The sequence below is a fragment of the Mesoplodon densirostris genome, chromosome 6, assembly GCF_025265405.1.
Source record: "Mesoplodon densirostris isolate mMesDen1 chromosome 6, mMesDen1 primary haplotype, whole genome shotgun sequence".
NCBI lineage: Eukaryota > Metazoa > Chordata > Mammalia > Artiodactyla > Ziphiidae > Mesoplodon > Mesoplodon densirostris.
In genome coordinates this window covers 58,490,655-58,504,274 of record NC_082666.1, presented here as the reverse complement: position 1 = coordinate 58,504,274, position 13,620 = coordinate 58,490,655, and the positions used below count along the sequence as shown (strand labels likewise).

General features: G+C 36.3%; 1 protein-coding gene across 4 annotated transcripts in view; it reads left to right on the top strand.

The window, feature by feature from the left end:
• Positions 1 to 13,620, top strand: part of DENND4C (DENN domain containing 4C) — a 127,100-nt gene that overhangs the window by 62,373 nt on the left and 51,107 nt on the right. For 2 of the 4 annotated variants that reach the window (XM_060102040.1, XM_060102038.1), the window contains exons 11-14: positions 4,263 to 4,363; positions 5,184 to 5,402; positions 11,967 to 12,112; positions 13,580 to 13,615. In XM_060102040.1, coding sequence (XP_059958023.1) covers positions 4,263 to 4,363; positions 5,184 to 5,402; positions 11,967 to 12,112; positions 13,580 to 13,615 — 502 coding nt within the window. Of the gene's footprint in view, positions 1 to 4,262; positions 4,370 to 5,183; positions 5,403 to 11,966; positions 12,113 to 13,579; positions 13,616 to 13,620 lie in introns of all 4 variants that reach the window. The other 2 variants (XM_060102039.1, XM_060102037.1) reach the window with 1 other exon arrangement.

Genomic DNA, 13,620 nt, shown 5'->3' with positions numbered 1-13,620 from the left:
CCCTTTTCTGTCTTTTGGTATCCCTATAATGTGAATGTTGGTATGTTTAATGTTATTCTGTAGATCTCTTAAAACTGTTTCTATTTTTTTAAATTTGTTTTTCTTTCTTTCTGTTTTTCTTTTTGCCTCTTGTTAGTCCCAGTGGTCCTCCAGCCAGCCAAGGGGGCTTGTCTACCCTGCGTAGAACTCCAGGACTGGGGTGCCCTATCTGTGGCTCTCACCACTCACTCTTCTGAGAGGGTGTCCACCTGTGTAATCTCCCATTTCCTCTGAGTCCCCTCCCATGGGCACAGGTCCCAACCCAATCACTTTTCTTCCCTTCCATGTGTATCTTTTTTACAGCCTTGGTGATACAGGAGTCCATCTGCCAGTTTTCAGTTAGTTTTTCATGAGAATTGTTCCACATGTAGATGTATTTTTTGATGTGTTCATGGGGGGAAGTGAGCTCCATGTCCTCTTAGTCTACCATCTTGATCGATCTCTACTATGTGTATTTAGGTTTACTTACAGCCTGGAAATAATGAACTACTTGGAAGCACTAAGTATTTCTTGTCATACATATTTTGTTGTTTTTCAGTAACTATCCCTGAAAAACAGTTATTTCAAGGTTGTATATATTGTGGTGCCTTTGGAAATGATTTTGAAGTTTTAACTCAAATGTTTACCTCATTTTATTTACTGTTCTGAATAGAAGAATATTATAGAGATTCTTAATTTTGCCCAGGTTTAAATAACTTCTATATAATTTTGATTGATCAAAGCACTGTTTTGTAACATAATTTTGAACTCTGCTTAATTGTACTTACAGAATTATGAAATGTTCTAGATACCGAAGAATTATAGAGAATAATGTAAATAACTTGCATGAATCTTCCACCCAGATTCCAGATTCCACCCACTAATACATATTATATATGTATTAGTATAAATGACATTTTGTTTTGCATGCTTTAAAAATTTTTATGTTTGTATAGTTTTCTGTGAATTGCTTTTTTACTCATCATTCTCTATGCAGTTCATCCATGTTGATACACGTAGCTCTACTTTGTCTTCAGTGTTTATCAGTAGTGATGGGTATTTAGATTATAGTTAGATTTTGCAATTATGAACAAAACTGCTCTGATCATTATTATGCATATTTCTTTGAGTACATGGTTAAAATTCCTCTGAAACATATATACCTAGAAGAGCTAATGTTGGTTGGTAGGCATAGCTAATGCCATATTACTCTTTCCCCTCTTCATCTGCAAACGAAAGTTCTCTTTGTTCCGTATCATTGTCAGTACTTGTTATGATCAGACTTTCAAATTTTTGTCAACTTGATGATAATGGGATGTCACTTGGCTTTAATTCACATTTCCCTAATGAGTAGCAAATGAGGTGTTTTAATTTCTTTTTGCCCTTTGGTTTTTCCCTCCTTTTTTGGTACATTTTCCTGTTGGGTTGTTTGTCTTTTTCTTTTGATTTGTATAAGGCCTTTATATAATCTGGAAGTAATTCTTAGTCTGTTATATGCATTGCAAATAGCTTGTGCCATATGTGATTTGTATTTTCATTCTGTTGTGTCTTTTGATGAACCGAAGCTTATATTAATTGATCACAGTTCTCAGTTTCTCTTTATGGATTGCCATTTTTGGTTCTTGTACATGAAATCCTCTGCCTTGAGGTCATGAAATATTATCCTGGATATTCTTAAAGTTGTGAGGTTTTGACCTTCTCATTTAGGCCTTTAATTTAGCTAAACTTGGTATTATTAGTGTATGATGAGACATAGAGATACCATTTTATTTTATTTTATTATTTTTTTTTTTTTGCGGTACGCGGGCCTCTCACTGTTGTGACCTCTCCCGTTGCGGAGCACAGGCTCCGGACGCACAGGCTCAGCGGCCATGGCTCACGGGCCCAGCCGCTCCGCGGCATGTGGGATCCTCCCGGACCGGGGCACGAACCCGTGTCCCCTGCATCGGCAGGCGGACTCTCAACCACTGCGCCACCAGGGAAGCCCCATTTTATTTTTCTTTAACATGAGTAAACAGTTGTCACATAGCACTGTTTATTGAATGGTCAGTTCATCTCTTCCCCACTTGTCTTCAGTGTCAGTACCATCACATATCAGTTTTTATATTTGTGTGGGTATGTATCCAGGCTTATTGTCTGTTCCTTTGGTTTGTTTTAGTCTCTTGCCAGCATCAGATTATCTTAATGACTTGAAAATTAAGTTGTCTGCAACATGGATGAACCTTGAAAACCTCATGCTAAAAGACCTTATATGATCCCATTTATTTGAAATGCCCAAGGCACATCTGTAGACACAGAAAATAGATTAGTGGTTACTTTGGGATGGGAGGATGGGGGAATTGTGGGTTAGTGACTAAGAGGGTGTGGGGTTTCTTTTTGAGGTGATGAAAATACTCTAAAATTAATTGTGGTGGTTGTTAAGACAACTCTGAATATACTGAAAACCATCAGATTACACACTTCAGATGAATGAATTGTATGGTATGTGAGTTGTAGCTCAATAACATTGTTTAAAAAAAAAGTGATGTGAACTGGCAAGTCTCTTTACTGCTTATTCTTTAAAATTGTTTTGACTATATTTGGTCTTTTGCTTTTTATATAAATTTTAATTAGTTTTTTAAATTCCATGCAAAATTTTGTTGTGATTTTTTGGTTAGAATTCTATTGAATTCATAGATTAATTTGGGGGCAAATAAGATCATTTTGACATAAAGTCTCAGTACCCATGAATGTTGTATTTTACTTCATAGGTGTTTTTAAAGGTTTTTCAATAACTGTTTCAGTTTTCTCTATAAAGATCGGGCACACCTTTTGTTAAACTTGCTTATTCCTAAGTACCTTATGGTTTTTATTGCTACTGTAAATGGTATTTTAATTACATTTTTTACTTGTTAGTTGCTGGGGTATAACTATGCTATTGATTTTTTATGTAATGGTCTGCTGTCCAGCAACTTACTTGAATTCTCTTATTTTCATTTGCTTGCAGATTCTCTTCAATTTTCTGGCTATAAACAACCATATCCTCTACAATCCTTATATATTTAAGAATTTCTTGTCAATTCTCTGGCTAGGATCCTAGTGTAATATTGAGTAGAACATATTCATAACTGGTATCTTGTCTTGTTCCTAATTTCAAAGGGAATGGTTTGAGCAGTTCATCATTAAGTATCTTTATGCTTTAAAGCAAGAATTGACATCTGGCCCAAGGCCTATTTTTGTAAATAAAATTTTATTGTATCATAGCCATGCTCATTCAATTACATGTGGTCTGAGGCTGCTTTCATGCTACAGTGGCATATTTGAGTAGTTGTAACAGAGGTCCAGTGGTCCTCAAAGCATAAAATACTTACTATCTGATTCTTTATAGAAAAGGTTTGCTAGCCCCACTTTAGGGTTTTGATTGCTTAATAATAAATTAAGGAACCTTCCTTCCACTTCTAGATTAAAAGTAATTTCTTTTTTTAAATCATAAATAGGTGGTGAACTTTATAATGCTTTTGTACAACTATTTAGATGAGTATTAAGTTTTTCTCCTTTAATCTTAGTGTGGTAAATTACATTATAAAATCAGTTAGTAGTAAACAACGCTGCATTCCTAAAGTAAACATCTCTCTTTTTTTAAAAAAATGTGCTAGTGGATTAAATTCTCTAAGAATTTAAGATGCTAGCATTGATGTTCATAAGTGACATTGGCCTGACATTAGCTCCAGCCCATGGTTGGTACATAGTGCTTTCATCTTTGTAGCGTTTTAAACGTTTCTAATTCTGTAAAAATATTTTATTTGACTCATGCATTATTTAAAAGTGTTCTTTTGAACTTCCAAAGTAATTTCTTTTTCTTAAATGGTGACTCATTTGAATTGTGGTGAGAACATGCTCTGTATGTTACTGACTCTGATATTTGTCGAGATTTGCTTCTAATAGGTAGTTTGAAGTCTCAAGTCAATTAAGTTTGACACTTAAAATATTATAATTCTAATATGTAACTTTGAAACAAGACTTGTGTTGTATTCATAACTCCAGTTCATGAAAATCTACGTTGGAGGGTTAGAATGAGATGACCAGATTTGACTGAGGTTGGTTAAAATGAAAAGAGAACTTCTTGAAAACCACTTGTTCAGATTCTCAAATTGTAACTTCAGTAAAAATACCCTTTCCATTTTCTTTTTTAGTTTGACATAAGAATTTTGTTTAAGTAAAAACAGATTATAACAGACTTTATTAATCATGTTGTTATTTAATAGATCAGATGAAAAGAAGAACATGAACTGGAAGCAGCTTCCCAAAAAGCCATGCAAAAATCTGATTAGCACCTTGAAGAAATTGTATCCCCAGCTATCTTCGGGTAAATGTGAGGAAAAAGGAAGGGATTTTTGTTTGTTTGTTTGTTTTTTGCCATGCTGAATGTCTTGTGGGATCTTAGTTCCCCAACCAGGGATTGAACCCGGGTCCTCTGCAGTGAGAGTGCAGAGTCCTAACCACTGCACTGCCAGGGAATTCCCAGGAAGGGATATTTCTAATGAAAGAATGTATATAAGAAAATTCTTAAATTTAGACATAATTTTGCTTTGCTTAAAGGGAGTCTAATTACAAAACAGAATTCCAATAGTAAGAAATTACTGTTGTGGTTCATGTTTTTTTGTTTTGTTTTGTTTTTTATTTATTTTTGGCTGTGTTGGGTCTTCGTTGCTGTGCGTGGCCTTTCTCTAGTTGCAGCGAGCAGGGGCTACTCTTCATTGTGGTGCGCGGGCTTCTCATCGCGGTGGCTTTTCTTGTTGCAGAGCACAGGCTCTAGGCGCGTGGGCTTCAGTAGTTGTGGCACGCAGGGTATAGGGCACAGGCTCAGTAGTTGTGGAGCACACGCTTAGTTGCTCCACGGTGTGGGCCATCTTTCCAGACCAGGGCTCGAACCTGTGTCCCCTGCATTGGCAGGTGGATTCTTAACCACTGTGCCACCAGGGAAGTCCCATGGTTTATGGTTTTTTTGAACATGTTTTCTGTGCCCCATCTGTGCCTCCCTGTTAGCCCCTGCCAATGATCCCTTTACATTAATAAAGAGGAATTGCAGGAAGTCATGGGCTTTATTTTGACAATTCCCTTGTCGAATTATTATATATATAACATTATGTATTAATGCCATTTTCTCTTCTTTCTTCATTTGTCAGTTCACCAAAAAACTCAGGAAGGTTCAGCGATTGAGATGACTCCAATTGAAGCAGATTTCTCCTGGCAAAAGAAGATGACACAACTTGAGATGGAAATTCAGGAGGCATTTTTGCGCTTTATGGCATCCATTTTAAAAGGATACAGAACATATCTCAGACCCATCACAGAGGCTCCTTCAAATAAAGCCACAGCTGCTGATTCATTGTTTGACCGACAGGGTGAGTGGCATTGAAAATATAAATACTTTTTATTGAAATGAAAAAATTTTCTGTTTGGTAGTGCTACCAAATATAGTGCTACTATATAAGTTCTTAGAAATTCATATTAAAATATGATGGTCTTCTGTGTATTTGTAATCTAGCTCTATGATAGAATTTATTTTAATTTTTATACCCCATTTTTTTCCTGAGAAATCTGAAACTGGAGGTGTTTAATTATGAAATGTCAAAGATGTTGCTGATATTTATAGTACTCTGTAATCAGTTATCTTAGTAGAATAAAGCTGGTGGTTTGTTTTTAGGTGTTTTCTCAACTTTGCATGATTCTTGACTTTATACACTCTGGGCTTTACAGTATTCTCTAATAAAGAGTTTTTGGAATAAAGCCACCAGTTTTTAAAAATTTTTGAAAAATACAGCTTTGTTCCAGGGGAAAACACCATACTCATTTGTTTTAGTATTTGTTATTTTCGGGAATTACAAAGATTTTTGTTGTTATTCAGCAGCTCTTGTATATGTAGTGGCAACCTTACAGATACATCAGTATTCATATGATAATTATTTTACATAGCTATAATTTGACCCTGCAGTTATTATTATTATTATTATTATTATTATTATTATTATTATTATTATTATTATTATTTCTTTTTGCGGTATGTGGGCCTCTCACTGTTGTGGCCTCTCCCGTTGCGGAGCACAGGCTCCGGATGCGCAGGCCCAGCGGCCATGGCTCACGGGCCCAGCCGCTCCGCGGCATATGGGATCCTCCCAGACCGGGGCACGAACCCGTATCCCCTGCATCGGCAGGCGGACTCTTAACCACTGCGCCACCAGGGAGGCCCTATTATTATTTTTTAATCTGTATTTTCCCAATAGTCCTTTTGTCTTTTCTCATTTCTGCTTTGGGACAACTTATCTCTCAAATATTTAGTCACCACTTACCAAATCCCACTAGTTATTATGTAGGGATATAAAGAAGTATAAAATCTAGCTCCATGGGATACCCAGTGGAAAATGATCTAATGTGTTTTTAAAAATAGAGCAAGTACTCAAGAAAACAGATTTTACATAATCATTCAGTGAGAGGACATAAAAATTCAGAAAAAGGGAACATTCTTCCAAATGAGTGTTTTGGAAGACTTCATGGAAGAAGAGCATGACTTTAAAGAATGGGTAGAATTTATAAATGGAGATGAGCAAGGAAGACTTCCTAAAAAACAATAGGCATTAAAAGTCAAATCTGAATTAGAATTTCCACTTTGCTATTTATGAAGCCTTCCTGGGGTTCTGTTTTGTCATTAATAAAATGAGGATGATACCTAATTCATGCACAATTGTGAAGATTAGATGAGAAAATGTATGTGAAGCAACTAGAAAAAGTACTTTACGGTACTCATGATAACAGTATTATTGCTAGTGGTAATAATGAAGTGGAAGAAAGCTCAAAAACAGAAGCACAAGGCATGTGTATTAGTTTGCCAGGGCTGCTGTAACAAAATGCCATTGATTGGCTGGCTTAAACCAGCGGTCCCCCACCTTTTTGGCACCAGAGACAAGTTTCGTGGAAGACAGTTTTTCCACGGACCGGGTGGGGTGGGGGGAATGATTCAGGTGGTAATGCCAGCGATGGGGAGCAATGGGGAGCGATGGGGAGCGGCAGATGAAGCTTCGGTCACTTGCTTGCCGCTCACCTCCTGCCCTGCGGCCCCGTTCCTAACAGGCCGTGGACCAATACTGGTCTGTGTCCCGGGGATTGGAGACCCCTGGCTTAAACAACGGAAAATTTATTTATTTATTTTTTCAGGATTCTGGAGTCTAGAAATCTGAGATCAGTGTGTAGCCAGGATTGGATTCCTCTGAGGCCTCTCTCCTTGACTCGTAGATGGCTGTCTTCTCCCTGTATCTTCACATAGACTTCCTTCTGTGTGAATCTGTACCTAAATGTTCTTGTCTCATAAGGACACCACTCAGATTAGAGCCCACCCTAGTTTAATTACCTAAGTTTGACTTAATTACTTCTTTAAAGGCCATATCTACAAATACAGTCACACTTTGAAATCCTGGGAGTTAGGACTTCAACATAAGAATTTTGGGGTTTCACAGTTCAGCCCATAATGGCATGTTCGGGAAAAAAGTTTTAATTGTACAATTTGACCAAGTGAGGAGCTTTAGAGGTGTTGTGGAAGATAAAGCAGAAAATAAGATTAGAGCTCGGATTATGGGTAGTCTTAAATGCCAGACTAAGAATATGGAGTTTTTCTAATGGACAGTAGTGGGTCACTAATTCATTCTCTGTCATTCTAAGTGGAAGAGAGGCATTACTGATGGAATTTAGAAAGATATTTAACTAGTGTCTGAGGCCCAAGGTTTTTGTTAACAGGGTAGCATTTGGTCTAACAAGGGATATATACATTTGACAGTAAAATAACACATTTTACTGAGTGTGTTGTAAAGGAAAGTATTGGTTACAGTAAGAGAGCTAGGTCAGGGGAAAGGTTCCCTGAAGAAGTAACAGTTAAGCATGGGCCTGAAAAAAGAATAGGATTTAGCTGTGGGTTTTGGGTTAACTTTTTTTTAGGGATACTTTAACAAACATGTATAAAAGTAGGGAGAATAATGTAGCTACCTTCCAACTTCAGCAGTAGTAGCAATCTTTCTGTTGTTTTAGTTTCATCTATGTTTATTTTACTCTTCCTTTGTCCTTTTCTCCTCCCCTCCTCCACCCCTCCCTTTCTTTCTAAATTCTAAGTAGGACATCATTTCACCCATAAACTGTGTTTAGAATTTCCTGAAGTTATATGTGTTTTTATCTGATTGTATCCCCATGGTGTTATTTAACATTTTTTCATCTCTATTTCCTGTAAACTTCTGGTTGGATTAAGAGCCACATTGTTCAAAAGAAATATAATGGGAGCCACATATATAATTTAAGATTTTCTAGTAGACACAGTTTTTTAAAAAGCAGTAGGGGAAGTTAATTTTAATAATATGTTTTCTCTAACTTAATACATCTAAAATGTATCACTTCAACATGTAATCAAATTGTAAAAATTTTAATGAAATATTTTACATTCTTTTTCCATACTAAGGCTTTGAAATTGGTGTGTGTTTTATACTTATAGCACATCTCAGTTTGGACCAGCCACATTTTTTTTTTCTGAACCTTCACCTCTGGGTATATAAATCACTAATAATGGCATGGACTCAGAAGTCAGACTGTCTATTCAAATTCCAGCTCCACAACTTAATAGTGATGTGGCTTTGGGTATGTGGTTCATTAAAGACCAGCCACATTTTAATTGCTGAATTGCCACATGTGTGTAGTGGTTACTGGATTAAGCGGTACTGATCTAGAGCTTGATTATATTCAGGTTCAGTTTTCTTGGCAAGTGGTGCTAAAACACATGATGCTCACTACTTATTGCAAGTCTGGCTGTGTCCCATTTTTAGTGCTCCTAAGATTGATCCATGGGTTCAAGTTTTATCAGGCTCATTTCATTCATTATATTGATAGTTTCCCCACCAGCCTTTCATTTAATTGTATTAGCAGCCTTTGCTGATCATTGCCTAGATCTATTAGAAGAAGAATAAAAGACTTTTTCTTACCATTTGTCAAGAATAATTTATTTCTATTTTATTGAAGTCTTTCTCAACTAATTAATACCTCAAGGGGATGTAGTAAGGACCACAGCATGTGGAATGTCCTGAAGCATCACAGAAAGAAAGGCTGGAGGGGAAAGTGGCTCAAAAACCATGCTTGAAATGGTGGGTGTGAGCCAGATCGTGTTGGATCTTTTAGGACTAATGAAGGGTTTCCGTCTTTATTCCAAGAGTAATTGCAAGTCAGTGAGGGATATTTAAGTAGGTAATAGGATCAGGTTTGCATTTTTAAAAGATCATGTTTAATGTTAAAAAAAAATCTCTTTGGCTTCTCTGCAGATTGAATTGGGGGCATCCAAAGTATGGATCTACTTATTAGTTGGTTAGTGCATTGGTCCAAGTGATCAGTGGAAGTGACCTGGATTAGTTGGTAGTATGAATAGAAGAGTGGTTTTTAGGAGGTAGGTTGAATAGAATTTGGCAATTGAATATGGGATGTAAGATAGAGGGAGATGTCAAGAACAACTTCGAGATTCTTGTCTTTAACCACCAAGTGGATGGTTGTGCCCTTTATTGAGAAGGGAAACAGCAGAAAAGGGAAGGATCTAATTATTTGTTAAGGAAAGGTTTTTTATTTTATTTATTTGTTAAAGTATAATTGATGTGCAATATTTATATGTTACAGGTGTACAACATAGTGATTCACAATTTTTAAAGGTTATACTCCATTTATAGTTATTATAAAATATTGGCTATGTTCCCTGTGTTGTATGTCCTCATAGCTTACTTATTTTATGCATAATAGTTTGTATCTCTTAATCCCCTACCCCTATCTAACCCTTCCCCCCTTCCCTCTCCCCACTTGTAACCACTAGTTTGTTTTCTATATCTGTGAGTCTGTTTCTTTTTTATTATATTTACTAATTTGGTTCACCTTCTAGATTTCATATAAAAGTGATAACAGAGTATTTTTCTGTGTCTGACTTATTTCATTAAGCATTATACTCATCCATGTTGTTGCAAATGGCAGAATTTCATTCTTCTTTATGGATGAATAATATTTCATTGAAAAAAAATATATATATATGGCACAACTTCTTTATCCATCCATCTGTTGACCAGTTAGGTCTTGGCTATTGTAAATAGTGCTGCTATGAACATTGGGGTGCATATATCTTTTTGAATTAGTGTTCTTGTTTTTTCCATATACATACCCTGGAGTGGAATTGCTGGATCATGTGGTTTCTTATAGTTTTTTGAGAATCCTCCATACTGTTTTCCACAGTGGCAGCAACAATTTACATTTCCACCAACAGTGCACGAGGGTTCCCTTTTCTCCACACCCTCTCCAACGTTTGTTATTTGTGTTCTTTTTAATGATAGCCATTTTGACAGGTGTGAGGTTATGTCTCAATGTGGTTTTGATTTGTATTTCTCTGATGATTAATGATGTTGAGCATCTTTTCATGTGCCTGTTGGCCCTCTGAATGTCCTCTTTGGAAAATTGTCTAAGGAAAGGTTTTTTTAAAATGAGAGAGACTTGAGTATCCTGGTTACTAGCTAACAGAGAGGGAGTATTGTCCAGAGAACACTGAAAGACCTGGAATCCCAGGCTTATGTGGTGGGCTCGGCCTTAGACAGGAGGAGGGTCACACTCCTTGTAAAACAAAGTAAGGAATAAATGATAGCTGCAGAAAGAGTCATAGATTTTATAGTGAGATAATGAAGGTAGTTCTCATTTAATGATTTTCATTTTCTCTGCAATATAAAGTATTATTATTCAGGGATGAGGGAGAGAACATGGAGGGAGAGTATTTAAACATTGGAAATAACTGTGAAAACACGGGTAAAGGGAAATTCAGACTCCAGATATGTAGTGGGGTTGCTGGTCAGGGATGAAGGTATAAGCGGTTCTGATCCACCTGGTTATGTAACGGCGCCTCCTCCCCACCGCAGCTTGTGCTCAGCCACACTGGCGCAGATCCAGAGAAAGCAGGCAATACATTGCTCCAGGGCTAGGTCATACTAGATGAGTTTGACAAAAGGGCATAAAAACTGAGAGTGTTGACAAGAAAGTAATTGAAATGACGTACACAGACATGGAATCAATATTTGAGCGAGAGAGAGATGTGAAAATAGGAGGGTGTACATAGAACGATCTTCTTCCTTACCCCATCCCCCTCACAAAAGGCTTGGTAGGAAGAACTTAAGCATACCAGCTAGACAGGGGTAATGGTCAGGGAGTAATATGTAAATTAGAGATATGGGAGGCAGAGCTGTTTACAGTGCTACCAAGAAAAGTCCAGGAAGTATGTAACTATGTGTAGAAGTTGGTGATTGAGGTGGAATAGACCACAGGTCATTGAAAGTTAAGGGATTAAAAACTCATAAAAATGTTGGATGGTTGGTCTTTATGGGTGTTGAAGAATGATGATGGTAGGAGTTGGAGAGGAGAAGACTTTGAATTAGGTGCCCTGCTCGTCAGTGAATGAAGGAGAGGGTGTCCCTGAAGTCACTAGGTGCCTGCAGTTAGTAGGGGAATGGGTGGAATAATAGCCAGATGAGCAGAGATTTTTACAAGATGATACAGAAATAATTGTGTGGTGGCATTGCAGAGGAAGGACTTGACCCTTCCTGCTTGTGAGTATGCAGAGTATCAGAAGTTTCTACTTGAGAGCTATAGGGCTAGAGGTTCCTTATAGGAGATGCAGATTTCAGTGAAAAGGTTAATGGTATAAGTTAAGGATTTCTGTGGTGGAATCAGACAGAAGGGACTATGGTCCCTTAATATGTATATGATAGAAGATATATATTTCCTGTAATATATATATTTCTTTCTCTTTCCCTTTGTATATATATATAAAGAGAAAATAATATAGATATATACAAGTTTAAAATAATTAATGTAACATCTAGTTCCACTTTAAAATCTGAATTTAATTCTAATTTTATTTTCTTCAGGATTTTTAAAAAGTCGAGATCGTGCCTATACAAAATTCTACACCCTTTTAACCAAAACACAGATTTTTATTCGTTTCATTGAAGAATGTAGTTTTGTAAGTGATAAAGATACTGGATTGGCTTTTTTTGATGACTGCATAGAAAAGGTAAAGTTTGTCCTATATGTCAGTATTAAGGAAAAACTTTAACAGTTTGTTTACCTTTATAATCATCATTGTTATTAGCCCAAATGACCTGAGGAAGGCATTATAGAGGGGTGGGTGTGTGTGTGTGTGTGTGTGTGTGTGTGTGTGTGTGTGTGTGTGTGTGTGTGTGTGTGTGTGTATACACATGCGAGTGTCCAATTCTGGGCTTAATGTAAGAATTATTTTCCTTTGTGGCATCTAGTACTGCCATACATAGCTAATTTTTCTCTTTGAATCTCACTTTGATTTTGTATTAAGTACTAAGAACATTTCATTGAAGCTCCTAAATTTTTTTTTACATGAATAAGATAAGATTTAGTAGTTCATTAAAAATGTTTAGTTTTAGGAATTCTCTGGCAGTCCAGTGGTTAAGACTCCACGCTTTCACTGCTGAGGGCCTGGGTTCGATCACTGTTCAGGGAACTAAGATTCCACAAGCCGTGCAGTGCAGCCAAAAAAAAAATCAAAAACAAACAAAACAAAAAAAAAGTTTAGCTCTATGGGTAATGGAAGTCTTGTGTTAAGTCCTGTGTTCTTCTGTTTTAATGTTTTTCCAAATACTTTTGCTAATATATTTCTTTTGTCCTAATGGAAGCTATTTGGAAATACGTTAAATTTTAAAGCTTTACTCACCCATCGTAAGGAAGTTTAAGTGGATTTTTGACAGTGATAACTCACATATTTTTTCTCATTTTTTAATAGAGCTCTTATTTTTGCTCAGTGGGTCTTGGGGCTGATTGTTTACGCAAACTCTATATTATATAAAGTTGGAGATTTTATCCAAAAAAAGGTAGAATATTATGATGTAATTTTTATAGGCTCCTAATGATTCGTGTATCTTAGAAGACTTGAATAATTTTCTCCCATTATATCCGTGTGATCTAAAACTCCAGGGATATGATTAAAACTTCAACGGTTTTGTTTACTTAAATATTGATAGTCCAATATCATTCAGTTAGAGAGAAGCTTAGTTAATATCAAACAGTAATGCAGGGGTTTAGTAATAATGAAATTTTTGATTTGAGAAGCCAGGTTCTCCTTGTGATTGCCCATCTTTTGCTGCTTCTTTTTTTTAAAAATTAATTAATTAATTTTTTATACAGCCGGTTCTTATTAGTTATCTGTTTTACACATATTAGTGTATATATGTCAATCCCAATCTCCCGATTCATCCCACCCCCTCTCCATCTTTTGCTTCTAAAGAGGGATTTATGAAGAAACCAGTCAGAATAAATTGTTTCTCTCTTAATAGCCATAAGAGAAATATTATACTTTAGCCTAGTAGTGTGGAGGGCACCAAATATATTGTGAAGTGTTTCATATCTGCCTAGTATTAAAAAAGGATAGTTTTTTAAATAATAATTTAAGATAATCTCTATTAAATTCAGAGTAGACATTTTCACTAAGAATTCTTTTCTTTTTTTCTAGTTGTTTCCTGATAAAGGCACAGAGAAAACAGATAAGGTATT